The sequence below is a fragment of the Miscanthus floridulus genome, chromosome 2 (assembly GCF_019320115.1).
Source record: "Miscanthus floridulus cultivar M001 chromosome 2, ASM1932011v1, whole genome shotgun sequence".
Taxonomy (NCBI): domain Eukaryota; kingdom Viridiplantae; phylum Streptophyta; class Magnoliopsida; order Poales; family Poaceae; genus Miscanthus; species Miscanthus floridulus.
The window spans coordinates 166,857,341-166,872,802 of record NC_089581.1 but is presented as its reverse complement, the minus strand read 5'-3'; the positions used below and the strand labels follow the sequence as shown (position 1 = coordinate 166,872,802).

Genomic DNA, 15,462 nt, shown 5'->3' with positions numbered 1-15,462 from the left:
TATAGTACTCGTACTCCTAATGCGATGGCGAAAGCCGAAAAGATTGTATTGATTGAGTGTTTGTCCTTTTTTTATAATAACCAGGGTCTAATATTTATACCCGGAACCTAAACATGAATAATACTCAAATACGACTTATTACAATTCTTGAAATAAAAAAAAAACTTTCTAACTTAATAATAACCTAGACCCTAATTTTTCTTATTTGTAGAGTCCAACACATCTTCCTGGCGCCACTCAAGCATAGCTCATTGACGTCGTCTGCTGACGTCATCCATAAAATAGCCGATTCTGATATCACATCTAAATCAGCTGATACCGATTCACGTCTAATCGATTTCTTGATGACATAATCCTGAAAGCTTCAAGTTGCCGCGTTTCTCTTCCTAAATTTTAGTGTAATCCTTCACCCATAAATACATGATGTTGCCTTGAGGCTTGGAGCACGAGGACGACTGAGGAGAGCATGCAGCAGCTAGTACTACAGCATGCATGTGTGACTGTGTCTACAGTAGCTGCTCTGTGCAACGCATGCATGTGTTGTCAAATCATGCAGTAGATACAGTAGATGCAGTAGTCAAGATGCCTAGATAAATTTCATTTTCGACTTCGAGGCGCCTGCTGCTGCTGTCGATTTCATTGCACTCAGGCGCCTTCTTTCTTGTCACTGCACTGCACGGCAAGATTTCCAGCTCTACCGCGCCACGGATCAGGGCGCGGCAGTGCCGCGCCAAGATCGGTGGCGCGGCAGGCTCTGCCCCGTCAGCGGTCAGCGCTCCTGATCGCCGCCACGTCAGCCCTCTGCCGCGTCACCATACATGGCGCGGCACAGGCATTTGGCCGCGCCAAGACAATATGCGCGGTCAAAAGTGTTAGTTTTTAAAAAAAAACCCGACGGTGTTAGATTTAAAATTAATTTTTAAAAAATATTAAAATAAAAAATATATCCACCAGGCGAGCTCGTGCGGTGCCGTGCCGTGCAGCGCGACTTGGGTTGGGCCGGCCGGGTTAGTTATCAGATTAGCGCCAGCTACTCTCTCCGTCCGACACGGCCTCTCGGTGGTCACCAGCCATGAGGATGGTGGTGACGGGCGTGACATGGTTCATGGGCGGCCGCCTGTGCGCGGCGCTGGCCGATGCCGGCCACGACGTGCGCGCCTTCGCACTCCCGGGCGTCCATGTCTCTGCCCTCCCCCCAGCCGTTGAGGTGGCCTACGGCGACGTCACCAACGAGGAGTCGCTCACCGCCGCCTTCAGCGGGTGCGACGCCGTGTTCCACGCCGCCGCGACCGTCGAGGCGTGGCTCCCTGACCCCTCTGTCTTCTAGACCGTAAGATAATACGACACGATCGTTACTCACTGTACACCGGAACATGCATGCATGGTTTTAGTACTAACTAAACTAAGAGTCTTACACAGTCTATGGTGTGGAACTCCATTTTCTCACCATTTGACTGTTTCCCATTTACCGTATGTAACATTTTTGGTGCCTTCTCCTCCCGGCTTAACTCCTCCATGCTTGGCAGCGCCCCTCCATTACCACAGCGCCCCTCCATTACCAAAGCCTGAACCTCGAACCATTCTTCCTAGTTCCTACCACTGTGTACTCAATATTGAGTTGTTCGTACTGATACGAGTTGTCTACGCGTGTGTTCATAAAAGTAAATATACGTACGCCTATATAAACATCTATCTACAGAACACTAACATCTCTTCCTTGTTTCAAAAAAAAAGATCACCCTAGCGAGCCCAGAGGTTGCATTTAAATATATCTTGTGTGACTAATGTGAAGCACATATGTTATCATTTACTTCCCCTATTCTAAATTATAAGATATTTTGGATTTTTCAGATATATATAGTTTGCACTTAGATATACATTATTATGTTTAGATATATAGTAAAAAATAATATATCTAGAAAGAGTCAAGAACGTCTTATAGTTTGGAACGGAGAAAGTATAATACCATACAAGAGAAAGAAAAGAGCTATTGTCTTTAACATGTGTCACATTATCATATTAATTAGAGTTAATATAAAACAGTACATCGTACAAGTTAACGTAGGTTGTCATAACTAGTCCCTCTCGGCCTACGTGGTAATGTGTTTACCAGACTTAACTGTTCTCTTGATAGTTCAGGCACTATACGCATTACTGTTTATTTCCCCCTTTCCAGTGGCATAAGCTGTTTGGAATTTCTTTTTAGAAAGGCGGCCAGAGATTTGCCGGATTTTTATTAGGCGAGCAAAAAGAAACAAGAAAAAAGAATTACAACAAACAACGGGAGACCAAGCTCATCGTCACCACAGCACACCGGCCGACAACCCTATTAAATACCCACCTGAACGACAACTTAAAGTCTAGAAAAACACCCTGAAGCCGAAAAAACACAAAACTAGACCAACCGAACAGTGACTAACAAATACTAGAACTACTCCTGTTGTGGTCCATCATGAAATCTTGTTGCCAACTGGTATTGCTCTATATCTTCCTTGCAAAGGAGTGCCACCTGACTAGGCTGCAGCGACTTGTTCTGAAATATTCTTCGATTCATTTCCTTCCATAAATTCCACTAAAAATAGATCATAATGCCATCAAACGCCTTTCTTTGATCTTTGTCTGTCTTAATTCTGCACTTTCGCCAGTATTTGTGCAGAGATCCTGTCATTCCGACAGTATCAATCACCGATAGGCTGAACCATCGCTTGATGAAGGACCAAACTTGCCTTGAGAAAGTGCAATCCTTGCAAAGATGTGTCGGTGTTTCCGGGTCAATACCACAAAGCTTGCATACTGGATCATTTGACCAATTTCTTTTAATCAAATTGTTTGCTGTTAGGATTTTTTATGCAGCAAAGTCCAAGCAAAAAATCTATATTTGGGTTCCGCCTTTGCTTTCCAAATCGGTTGAAGTTTCAGTTTGTTGAATGTGCCCTGGAATTGAATACAATAGGCGCTTTTGGCTGTGTATTCCCCATCCACCGTCCAACGCCAGCGGATGCTGTCCTCTGTATTCTCTATTAGCTGGATTTGGCTTACCTCTTCCCAAAGGGTTACGTATTCTCTTATTTTCTGTGCAGTGCCTAATGGAATGACATGTGATATCCAACGGTTATCTTCCAAGGCCTTTTGCACCGTGAGATTTTTCCTTTTTGATTTCTTGAACAATATTGGTGCAATCGCTTTCGGTGTTCGCCCACCGACCCAAGACGACGTCCAAAACCTGGCCAACTTGCCATCATCTACTATCACCACTGTCGAAGCCGCAAATAACTCCTTGTCCCGGTCATCTACCGGAAGGTCAAGCTTGTTCCAAGCTCTATCTCGGTGTTTCCATTGATACCATAACCATCGTAGTCTCAATGCTCTTGCAAAACGTTCAAGGTCCAGAACCCCTAAACCACCTTTCGCTTTTGGTCTACATGTTGTTGGCCAACTGATAATGGAATGCCCACCATATACCTTGTCTGGCGTTTCACCCCTTCATAGGAAACTCCTTCTCAAGCGATCGATCTTTCTGATTAACCATTTTTGTTCTGGGAATGCGGTCATATGATAAATTGATTGAGATGATAGAACCATTTTTACTAGAGTTATTTGGAATTTCATTCTCAACTATTATAGTGAAATGTTATCATTTGTTGTGGTGTGGCAAGTGATAACTAATAAAGACAGAGAAGCGTCTAGGTTGAAATCACATGGACATTCTTAACACATTTACTCTCTTGCATTTGAATATGTTAGCTATGGAGCACAACATATGCGTACAATAACCACCAACTCCTGTTAATTTTCTATACATGGTTAATTCTTTATTGCACTAGCTAGCATTTTTTATTAGACCAAATCCAATTAAAAATCAACAAAAATAGCTAGCTTGATATTATTGGTATGAACACCACATAACAAATTATAGGTCTCATTGCAATGCATAGATATGTTTGCTAGTAAATTATAATATGCCATGCTAGAGAGAAAGGAAACTATTGTCTTTAATATGTGTCAGCATCATCATCATAGAGTCTGACATAAAAACAATACATATTACATGGTAAGGTCTGACCCCTCCCATTATTCTGGTGCATCTGCATTTTCTTTTTTTTCTTTTTTTTTCTTTCTCTGTCCTCCAAATCACTTAGGCCCCATTTGGATCTTGGAATTGAATTCATTTTGATAATCATAATTTAGACACATATTAATTAAGCTAATATGATTGTATATGAATTATATTTGTATATTATTGTTGGCTATATGAGAGATACTTATGTGTTACATTTCTACTGTAGGGGAGTGAGTTGAAGAGCATGCTATAAATTGTAAATTAGAAATATAGGATGATAATCTATAAAATTAATTTTCATCTTCCAACCTATAATTTTGAGATAGGCTTATAGGTGAACTTTGAAAAGTGATGGAATGTCAAATTCCTAGCCAAATAGCCTAATTTATTAAATAGATTTTAATTCCTCTAAATAAAAGAATCTAAACAGCCCCTTAGCGTTAGATTATTTGAGATGCCTTCAATGCATATTATAACTAAGGTTAGAGCAACTCCAACATAACACCTCCTAAACCATGTCCATGGCCAAAGCCTGCTACATCGGGAGCATGAGCATGGCCGAGTAGAGCCCATGCCGAGGGGAGAAGAGCCCAGCCAGGTGGCTGAGGTCTGCCTAAGAGGAGCTTGATGGGCTTCTCTACATTTCAATTTGTTTTAGAATCAAACTCCGTACTATGTGCATATTATAACTAAGGTTAGAACAACTCCGGCACCTCATAAACCATGTCCATGACCAAAGTCTGCCATGCCAGGAGGATGAGGATGGCCGAGTAAAGCCCATGCCGAGGGCAGGAGCTTGCCCAGGTGGTTGAGGTCTGCCTAAGAGGAGCTTGACCGGCTTCTCTACATTTCAATTTGTTTTAGAACCAAACTCCATACTATGCGTATGTTGTTTCTAACTCGTATGGGCACGAATGACTTATAGATTCAATAATGATCACGCGATGTGTTTTAATTCGCTTTAAAATTGAACTCTGCATATGCCTAAACACTTATCACTAACTCGTAGAGGCGCGGAAGAGAGTGGTGGATCATGGATCACCCCATCGGTCAATTATGAGCGATATTGAACCAAAGGACTTTCCTTCCTTTAATATTAGATCCCCCTAATATTAAATAGAGATACTCCCTATGCCCCTAGATTTGTAAAGTTGTCTTAAGTCAAACTTTTTAAACTTTGACTAAATTTCTAGAAAAAACACGTCAAGATTTATGACCTCAAATTAGTATGATTAGATATATTATAGAATATATATTTTTATAATGTGTTCATTTTATGTCATAGATCTTACACTTTTCTATAAAATTAGTCAACTTATGATAATTTGACTTGCACGGATTCTATGAATTGATTTATTTAGGGACGGAGGGAGTATAAAATTGTACTTTTTTGTGGTTGGTAGCCTCTCATTTATTGCCCATTAATACCTCATCTTGCTAAAATTTCTATTAGTAGTAGCATAAAAGCAACCATCAAGAGTAATTGCGAGGCGATGGATACCAAATAGGTTGTTATAATATATATAAAAATGTGCATTGCAAAAATATGCATTTCCCCTTGAAATTATTAGAAGGGGTGCACTTACTGCTGCAGTTATTATTAACAGGTAAATGTTTGGGGACTTGAGAATGTATTAAAGGCTGCCAAGAGAACGCCGGAATTGAAGAAGATAGTGTACACATCGTCATACTTCGCAATTGGCCCAACGGATGGTTGTGTCGCCAATGAGAATCAGGTATAAACTCGTATTCATGTTTTTTTTTGTTTTATATTGTTGCCATTCTAAAAAAAATGTGACCTGCCTAAGAGAAACTGTCTGGGTTTTCATTAAAAAGAAAATAGACACCCAAAAATAAGCTATGAGAAGATTTAAACCTGAGCTGAATAATAATTTTGACTCTATGGTTTTGTCCTCCCGAGTATGTAATTTGTTTCATGAGTATGAAATGCTCATATAGGGGTTGTTTCGTACGTGGAATTAAGTGGTCTATCATCATCTCACTTTCTAGATGTTCGTTTGGTTTGTAGATTGATCTATTATCACCTATTTACCTCATTCATCATAAACTAGTACGAGGAATAAAGTCATTCCACTAAGTTTGAGAAATTTACCCATGCCATTTAGAATGGGTTGATTCCCCAAACTACACACTCAAATAGTTACTTGATTCACCTTTTTTTTTTCCTTCGAACACGCAAAAGCTCTTATCTTTTAATAGAAGAGGAAGCTTCAAACCGATAGAGAGTAGCTCATTAGGCCTAGCGTCTGAGATTAATTTGTGTGTAAGTACTTGCAGTTTGCAAAGGAACAACCAAACAACAAAACATGCTGAACAAACTGCAAGGATGGAAACTCGCTCCTGCATGCCTCTCCTGCCTATACAAGAGGGCTGAAGACATGCTAACTATAGAAACTCCAGTCAGAAATAAAGTGAAGCAAGCAACCTATTCTGTTTCTCGTAGAACAGAAGTTAATACGCTAGCGCACAGATGACTTTTAGTCATCAATTTCAAATTTGGCTCCAGATATTGAAACTGGATCACATTTGTTATTCAAAACTTCACATTTATGCAGAAGTGCTTTTACAAGTTACACGGTGGTGCAAAATTGTGACATTGTTGAATTGCTTTTAAATCTCAGATCCATCAAGGGGAATCATTTCGCACAGAGTAAAGTTTCTAGCAGATAGAATTGCACTGCAAGCAGCAGCAGAGGGGGTTCCAATCACCATAGTCTACCCAGGCATTATTTATGGCCCTGGAACGCTTACATCTGGAAATCTTGTTTGCCGCGTTGTAAGAGAACTTTCCCCTTTTATTGCAGTAAGTCAGAGATCTGGCTATGTGGATTACAGCCATGTTCAGAACTTGAACAAAACAATAAATTCTTGCAGTTAGTCGAAAGGTTCAATGGGCGTCTACCTGGTTACATACGGCATGGGTATGACCGGGGATCGTTCAGCCATGTCGATGATGTCGTCAAAGGGCACATAGCAGCCATGGAGAAGGGCAGAGTGGGCGAAAGATATCTGCTCACTGGAGAGAACGCGTCATTCGTGCAGATTTTCAACATGGCTGCGAATCTTACGAACACAAAGCCACCCAAATTCCACATACCTCTATGGTTGCTTGCCATCTACGGGTGGATTTCAGTTTTTGTTGCTCGCATCACCGGAAAACCCCCCACTTATCAGTTATCCTGTATGTCCGTTATTCTCCATTCTAAGTGTTTAAGTTTATTATCTGCAAATAATCACGCTTTGTGTTGATATATAGTTGGTCCATATCTGTACGTTGCAGGGAGTGGAGTGTCTCAGACATCAGTGGGCTTACTCATGTGACAAGGCCAAGAGGGAGCTGGGCTATAGTCCACGAAGCTTAACTGAAGGCCTAGCAGAGACGCTCTTGTGGCTGAAGAATGAAAATTTGATCAAGTTTTAGATATCTACCCGTTTTAATTTGATATTCCATTTTGATAATAATGTCATACGGAGTATTGTCATCCTAATTCCTAAAGAACTTGTATATAATAAGACACATGAATAAATAAGTTGCTTTTTTTTAGAAGAGAGCAAATAAGTTGCTGACAAAAGTCATACGATCGGCCCAAGCTTTCGTTTTTTAAGATGGCCGTGGACCGTGGCCCAAAGTTTTCGTTAGTCGGCGTGGTTTGTGTGGGTGGGTTGAGGAGTTGACTGACACAACAGGCTCCTCCTCCGCTTTTGGCTCGGCAAAATAGGGAATAATCTCCCCCCAAATCCCTAAAAATCCTCCTCTCAGTCGCATCATTCTTCTCGCCTCGTGTCGCTGACTTCCCAAGTTGCTGGGTTTGGCTTCGAGCAGGAGACAGGCTGTGTAGTGTAGTGCTATCAGGATCGGATCAGCGGCTGCTGCTGCGCTTCAGTTGCCGGCGGCGGCATGAGGGTGGTGGTGACGGGCGCGACCGGGTACCTGGGCGGCCGCCTGTGCGCGGCGCTGAGCGGCGCGGGCCACGCCGTCCGCGCGCTCGTCCGCCGCTCCAGCAACGTCTCTGGCCTTCCCCGCGACGTCGAGCTGGCCTACGGCGACGTCACCGACGCCGAGTCCCTCGCCGCGGCCTTCGACGGCTGCGACGTCGTGTTCCACGTCGCCGCGGCCGTCGAGCCGTGGTTGCCCGACCCCTCCGTTTTCCTCAAGGTAAGGCAGTTGTATCTGTTTGTTTTTATTTATTTACCCCCATGTGTGAGCGTAGCTCTAGAAGGAAGGAACAACAGTTTTGGCCCTTTATTTTTGTGCTCTGTCTCCACATGATAAACATTCAAGCGCTGTTCGATTGTGATATAGGTAATTTGGGCAGTTCAATAGTGGTATGGTCACAATCACCAAGCCTCACAGTACAGTAACTCCTTTTGAAGAGGGAGATTCCCATAGCCTGAACCCTGAAGGAGATGCTTATTGATACATATGGCAATTTCTGGCACTATGGTGCTATTCTCAAGTTAGTTGATGGCTGTTTAGGTGCTCGCACTATTGCTTCCGCCCACCAACTTCTCATCTTGTTACCGTTTTTAAGAAATGGAAATAAGGCCAGAAAACAATTGAGCAGACAGTGCATGGAACTAGAATGCATACTAATTCGGATTGGTTTAAGAAATGTGTATTGTGCTGTGCTACAGGTTAATGTAGGTGGACTTGAGAATGTGTTGAAGGCTGCCAAGAGAACACCAACTGTGAAGAAGATAATCTACACATCATCTTTCTTTGCAATTGGTCCAACTGATGGTTATGTTGCAGATGAGACACAGGTAAGACCATATTCCTGAATTCTATCAATGAATCAATGATTTTGCTGTTTTCAATCCTGAAATATTTGCCATGAAATTAAACTAATGGTGTTCCTCAATAATTGTTTTGGCTCTACGACCTTGTTACATAGCTATATGTTCTGTTCCTCGTGCGCGCATTGTCATATCAAGATGTTCCTAGTTTTTAACAGATTCTGGTGCTAAGAGGTGCAAGATACTGGTTCACTTGATTGTTTGATTGCCATTGAAATGCAAGTGGTATACTTTCAAAAGTGCTTAGATCAAACTGTCCCCTGTACAACAATCCTTCTTGATGCACAAACAACTTACTGACTTTCGAGTTTAGTGGTCGGCTGCAACCAGGCTCCTTTTATTGAATTGGCTTACTCGTACGATTTGAATCATACATGTATATGCAGACTTGGTATACACTGCTGTGAATTGTAACATAGTTGATTGGTTCTAACGCAGATGCATCCAGAGAAGGAATTTTGTACTGAATATGAGAAATCAAAGGTTCTTGCAGATAGAATCGCACTGCAGGCAGCAGCAGATAAGGTGCCGATCACCATAGTCTACCCAGGCGTTCTCTATGGCCCTGGAAAACTTACGACTGGAAATCTTGTCTCTCGCATTGTAAGAGAACTTTCTTGTCGATGCATATGTCAAATATCAAATATATTTATTCTAAATTTTTTTCAATCTAAAGTCTGCGAGCATCCGCTTACAATTTGGTTTGAATATAGTCATGGGCACAACCTGAACCTCAATTTTTTCTTGCAGTTAATAGAGAGATTTAATGGGCGCTTACCTGGTTACATAGGAGATGGGTATGATAGAGAATCGTTCTGCCATGTTGATGATGTTGTTAGTGGGCACATAGCAGCTATGGAGAAGGGCAGAGTGGGCCAACGGTATCTGCTCACTGGTGAAAATATGTCATTCGTGCAAATTTTTAATATGGTTGCTAATATCACAAACACAAAGGCTCCCATGTTCCACGTACCTCTCTGGTTGATTGAAGCATATGGGTGGATTTCAGTTTTTGTTTCTCACATCACTGGAAAACTCCCACTTATCAGTTACCCTGTATGTCCACTATTCCTTCGTTTAAATATCTATAAGCTTGTTATTCACACATAAGGCAAGGCTGACATTTTGCCCTCACATGTATTGCAGACTGTGCGTGTTTTGAGACATCAATGGGCATACTCATATGACAAAGCAAAGACGGAGCTGGGCTATAGCCCAAGAAACTTGACTGAAGGTTTATCAGAGATGCTCCTGTGGCTTAAGGAAGAAAAACTAATAAAGTTTTAGCGTTCTTTACTACTCGCCGCGTCACACATTTAATGTACACTGAGACATTGCTGGGGATTTTGAAGTGTATATGCTTCGCATCATGTTGTATTATACTAGAGAAAAGCTAAGATGTAGACGTGTACTACTGATATTGGCAATAAAGGGAGAAATTATGTTTTCTTTACATCGATACAATCAATTCAATCCTCTGCAAGTTGTAATCGTATAAATAGTTGCTTGAATTGTGCAAACTGTTCTGCTGATCATTTGAGATACATATGCAGGAGACCTTTTGCCACGCTCCATACTCATCACGGTTCTTGAGTTTAAGCTAACAAAACATAGCAGAGCGTTTAATGCAACATGCTTTCAGTTCCGGAATCCGATTGATACATAATTCATGTACTGTTACAGGATGGCATGCTCATCTGAGTTCTTTCCATGGTAATACATTTTCCTATAAGCAGGAGAAGATCCTTCAGCTGCACGTAGCAGAGAAAACTAGAATACTTGAGTCAACTCATCCATGAAAAATGTCAAGCCAACTCTTGCAGCAATTTCTCCAGTGCATCAGAAACAAGAGGAATGCGGAGGCAATCTTGCCCATCAGAGTGCTTCCTGATCTTAACCAGATCATGATCTTTAAACTCAGTCAGGTGTGAATTCAATGTCACACGACTGCTTACCAGAAAGCGCTCACGGCATTTTGTATACAAACTGCTGACTGGCATACCTGAGAAACAAAGTAAGTTTAGTCAGTATGCAACATTCCAACTCTTCAGGAAAACATATACACAACAAACTCACCTTCCTCCTTCTCATTTGCCAACTGATATTCAGCAAGAACTCTGAAAACACTTTGTGCATTCGGTGTCAGACTCTGCAGAACAACGAGAGCAGTTTTTGTGGTTTGGGCGTGACCACCACTAGCTAGGATCAATGGGTAGAACACGCCTTCGACTTTGTAATGCGCAAAAGTCGGGACATGGTACCAGCTCCACTTGAACTGTTTGTGCACCATCTTCTTGTCCCACACTACAGTAGTTTCAGTTTATGATATCTTTTACAGTAAATACACTAAAAAAAAGGCGTACCCAGTGCAGAGAGCTCCCACTCTGTGCGGGGTCTGGGGAAGGGTGTTAGTGGCAAGCCTTATCCTCGCCTGTGCAATGTGATGAGACCACGACTCGAACCCGGGACCTTTCGGTCACAGGCGGTAAGACTCTACCGCTTGCACCAGGCCCGCCCTTCTTCCAGTAAATACACTAGGGAAGGATAAAGCTACATGTGCAAGGAACTTACATAAAGGGGCATTAACATGGTCTATTGATGCAACAACACGGACCTGTGGGCAGCAAGAAATTTGTGCTAGACACTGTTGTGATTCAGCATCACGCAAAGCAGGCCCGTCAACATTATGAATAAGAAGGCACACGCGATCATCCACATCATCTGATGTCTGTCTCATTAGGAATGAGATGATGTCCTCTGTTGATTGTGACGGAAACTGTTGTGACAACTGGGACCTTGTTCCTGGCTGTCTCTTGCGTTTAGCTTTTGTTTGATCCCAGAACATTTCAGCTATTGTTGCTATGACCTGAAAATGCAATAGATTATGCCAGAACTTAATGGTCCTTTTCAAAGGATGTAGAGAGCTATGTAATCTTCACGACAATAGCTAATCTATTATCTATACCTATTTAAATCCAAAAAGGATAATTATTAGCAGACATACTATCTATAGAGATCCTTGATGACAGTCGATGATCTTTGGAATACGTTTTCATTTTTCATCGTATTTTTTTTTTAATTTTTGTACCTAATGAAGTGTTGTAAGGGTCTAGAATTGCAAGTGTATTATGAGTGTGATGGAACCCAGCTACCAATGTAACCTAGTGAAGTACCGCAATCGTACAAAGAAATGGCGCTCACAGGATAATACACAACTTGAAACTTAAAATATGTAACAGTATTATATTCTCGTTGCAACACGGGCATGATCTTTTTTTTATCGGAACACGGGAATGATCTTAGTTGGAATAATATTGGCATGATCTTAAAACAGCTACACATCCCAGTAAGTCATTATTGCGAGGCCTGAGTATAAGGGACGACCCAAAGCTCTGTACAAACCAAAGAGACCCTACCAGTAAACAAATAAGGCCCATCGAAGACCGAAGAGAACCGACCAGGAAACGGAAACAAATAACAAATAAGGCCCATCGAAGACCGAAGAGAACCGACCAGGAAACGGAAACAAATAAGGCCTCGAAACCGAAGAGACCCAGGTAACAAATTTGCTTTGCTTTGGCTGGGGTGCGCCAGGCCTTGCCAGCAGTGCAACGGCGCGAGGGCCCCAGTGGCAAGCCACTGGTGGTGGACCCTCCCCCACAAAAAATAAATTTAATATCGAAGTGGACACATGGCCCACGTATCAGATATTAAACTGATAAGAACAGATACTACACTTGATCTTAGCCAAAAGGCCGAGAAAGGTATGAGTTGCTCAGGTGCCGTGCCCCCTGTTTTGTAGCTCCCTCCCTCCGCGCTCCGCTCTCGGTAGCCGAGGTGGTGCTAAACTGCTGCTAACGCTTTCCCTCTCCAGCAAACGCAGCGGCTGCGGGCGGGCAACCAGAGCGATGAGCGCAAAACTGGGCCGTGTTGTATTATCGGGCTTCGCATCGCGTCCGGCCCATTGCTTGTTTGACGCCGCGAAGAGCATCATCGATTGGCCGACCGTCTGTTCTGTTCAGCTCCTCGCCGAGTCTCCGTCTCACAGCTACTCACTCGAGCATTTGACATTTTTTATTTTCTCATCACTCACTCACCAAGTCACCATCAGGCATACATCGAATCATTGCTGGAGGCGACTAGTGGAAAAGATAAGGTCCACCTGATATCATGAAAATTATCTCTAAGGTAATATTTATAGATTGACATTGTTGGGTTTTTTTTTTCTCTCAGAAAAGAACAGCCCTCGATCATTCAGTTCCTCTACAAAGCAAACAATCCCAAATAGTGTGACCCCGCTTACTGACGCAAACGATCCCAAATTTAACCACATAGTGTATATGAAAAAACTATTAATATTTTTATGCATAAAAAGTACCACTCGATTAATCGTAGACTATATTTCATAATAAAACTATTTAAAAATATAAATTTTATTTTTGTAACCTATTCAAACTTAGAATTGTGTGGCCCGACTTGATTAGGCCCTATTTGTATTCACTGTCTGATAATAGTTAGCTGGCTAATAACTCATTTTCTGATTTGATCGGGATAGTTGTTATCGAAAGGTACATCTATCAATTAGCTAATCTATTATCTATACCTATTTGATCCAAAAAGGATAATTATTAGCAGACAAATACTATCTATAGAGATCCAAACAAGGCCTTAGTGGTTACATGAGATAGTTCCATATATAATGGATGTATGGATCTGCTTTGGTTAGGCTCTGTTTGGAACACGTGATTTTTTTCCCCGTTCTTGTGTTTTCCTGCGAAATTGAACTGATTCTTATGAAATTTCTTACGATTCCTATGAAATTCCCGCATTCCACATAGTGGTCACATGAGATAGTTCAAATAAGATTCAACTTCAATTTCCCTAGGGTAAAACACCACTTCAAATGCAGTAGCCTAACTTACATGAAGAATGCTTTTCATTCAGAAAGCTGCATCATGCTGGTGATGACGAGATAAATTGGCTCTCACGCTAAAAAACAAGAAAAAAATCTTTCACGTAAAGGGACAAGGGCGAGTTGCCAAGGAGGAATGTTGGACCAAACTATCAATATAATTTCTTTTACCCCTATATATGTTAAACTGCAGAGGAACGAAACTCCATCTTTCCCTGTAAAATGAACCGTCTTGATATGAACAGATTCAATAAACATCTTCTCGCGGAAGCTTTTCTAATGCCAATACTTCTGCCAATAATGCTGAACGCCATGGAGATGAGTTATGTACCACATCTTGTGGAAGCTTTTCCATCTACAGTATTGGACTTCATCCTTCGAAACTTTGTTTTGCCTTCATTTCTCGTTCTCGTGAAGCAACCAGGAGATCAGAACTGTACCGGTGGTTGTGGTAGCATATGCTGATATTCATCTTCAATCAGCTTCCTGGTTGCTGCTGCACCTATGTGGCAAAACCGTCTGAAATAACATGCTTACGGAGGTGCTCGTCTTCCACCAGGCACTAGGCACCCCGAAAGCAAGCTACAGCGGGCGGTATCCGTCGGGCACACCCCAAGAGAGAACCCAAAAGATACACATTTTTCCTAAGGATCCAAGAATGAGAATGAGTTACAATACTTGTCCATTTCATACATCGGAGTTTCTTAAAAGTACATTATTACAATACCAAATATCAGAGTGCGGAATGATAAACAGCGGAATTTAAAATAAACATCTACCGATAAGAACGAGGATCCGTCGGAGCCCACTAGAAGAATCCTCCACATAAAGATACTTCTCATACATCACCTGCAACAGGGGTAAATAAACCATGAGTACATAATGTACTCGCAAGACTTATCCGACTAGTGGGAATAATTTCCTCTCTAAGGAATATGAGAAGTTTTATGGTTTGCTGGTTTATTTTAGCAGAAAGCAATACTAATAGTGAGTCCTTATTTATGTTATTATAATCGGCCGTATTAAGTTATTATATATCCTGTCTATATAAGCACATGTTCTACTTTTAAGCAAGAGTTGAGCAATCAGTTCCATTTCTTCTCCTTCCATCTTTCAGTTCTTACTACGGTGCTAGACCAAAAAACAAGCCTACTGGATCGCCCGGAGATTCGTGAATCAATGCCCCCAGCTAGGTACCTCGAAAACACATGCCCCACTTGTATCCCAGGCACAAGCAGGACTAACCCATCACCCTCCTGTCCTGGATGTCCAGGTCCCCGTCCAAACTTGGACTCCAAGCCCCACTCCTGAGTCCTGACTCAGTGCGGTGCAATGACCTCCACTATCTCCGTCTCCAACCAGTCGGTCTAGAAAGAGACGGATCCACGACAGGAGAGCAACGAGTCTTCCCTACGCCCATACACAAGTATACGCTCGGGATAATAGATCTGTGACTTGCCTCGAGACTTATGCAACGACCGGTCCTTAATTGACACAGACAGAGAAAAAGTGTAACCAAGCTATGTCATGTTGGCCATAGGACACAACCCTTTACACCAACCAGAACCCAACCATATCTCTGCCCGGTCACCATTTTTCTTTCCATCATTTTATCAGGAGTGATCATATTTATCGTCTATCTGTGTGCAACGACAAGTTACTCACGCTACCG

The 15,462-nt window shown here is 42.0% G+C and overlaps 2 protein-coding genes, 1 long non-coding RNA gene and 2 pseudogenes across 5 annotated transcripts in view; 2 read left to right on the top strand and 3 right to left on the bottom strand.

Moving 5' to 3' along the window:
• Window positions 1-1,072: 1,072 nt before the first annotated feature.
• LOC136535606 (uncharacterized) lies at window positions 1,073-7,674 on the top strand (annotated as a pseudogene).
• Window positions 6,856-9,981, bottom strand: LOC136535607 (uncharacterized). 2 transcript variants are annotated; one of them, XR_010779019.1, is made up of 3 exons: window positions 9,852-9,981; window positions 9,657-9,770; window positions 6,856-7,472 (listed from the first exon to the last, which is right to left on the bottom strand). It is a non-coding gene; the product is annotated as an uncharacterized lncRNA (long non-coding RNA). The 2 variants fall into 2 exon arrangements; XR_010779020.1 differs by lacking the exons at window positions 9,657-9,770; window positions 9,852-9,981 and adding an exon at window positions 7,661-7,680.
• LOC136535602 (uncharacterized) lies at window positions 7,712-10,167 on the top strand. Of its 2 annotated transcripts, XM_066527918.1 has the most exons (5): window positions 7,712-8,237; window positions 8,717-8,845; window positions 9,317-9,481; window positions 9,629-9,934; window positions 10,025-10,167. In XM_066527918.1, exons 1-5 carry the CDS (start codon window positions 7,980-7,982, stop codon window positions 10,163-10,165), a joined length of 999 nt encoding a protein of 332 aa, XP_066384015.1. In that variant the 5' UTR covers window positions 7,712-7,979; the 3' UTR covers window positions 10,166-10,167. The 2 variants fall into 2 exon arrangements, with proteins under 2 accessions (XP_066384015.1, XP_066384014.1); XM_066527917.1 differs by having other exon boundaries at window positions 9,317-9,934.
• A 112-nt stretch (window positions 10,168-10,279) lies between these two features.
• LOC136535603 (origin of replication complex subunit 2-like) overlaps window positions 10,280-15,462 on the bottom strand; it is a 31,170-nt gene continuing 25,987 nt past the window's right edge. The window contains exons 5-7 of the mRNA XM_066527920.1: window positions 11,450-11,744; window positions 10,955-11,182; window positions 10,280-10,880 (exon numbers count right to left, since the gene is read on the bottom strand). Of these exons, the coding sequence (XP_066384017.1) occupies window positions 10,684-10,880; window positions 10,955-11,182; window positions 11,450-11,744 (720 nt within the window). The 3' untranslated portion in view covers window positions 10,280-10,683. The remainder of the gene's footprint in view (window positions 10,881-10,954; window positions 11,183-11,449; window positions 11,745-15,462) is intronic.
• On the bottom strand, window positions 12,471-12,646 carry LOC136540985 (U2 spliceosomal RNA; annotated as a pseudogene).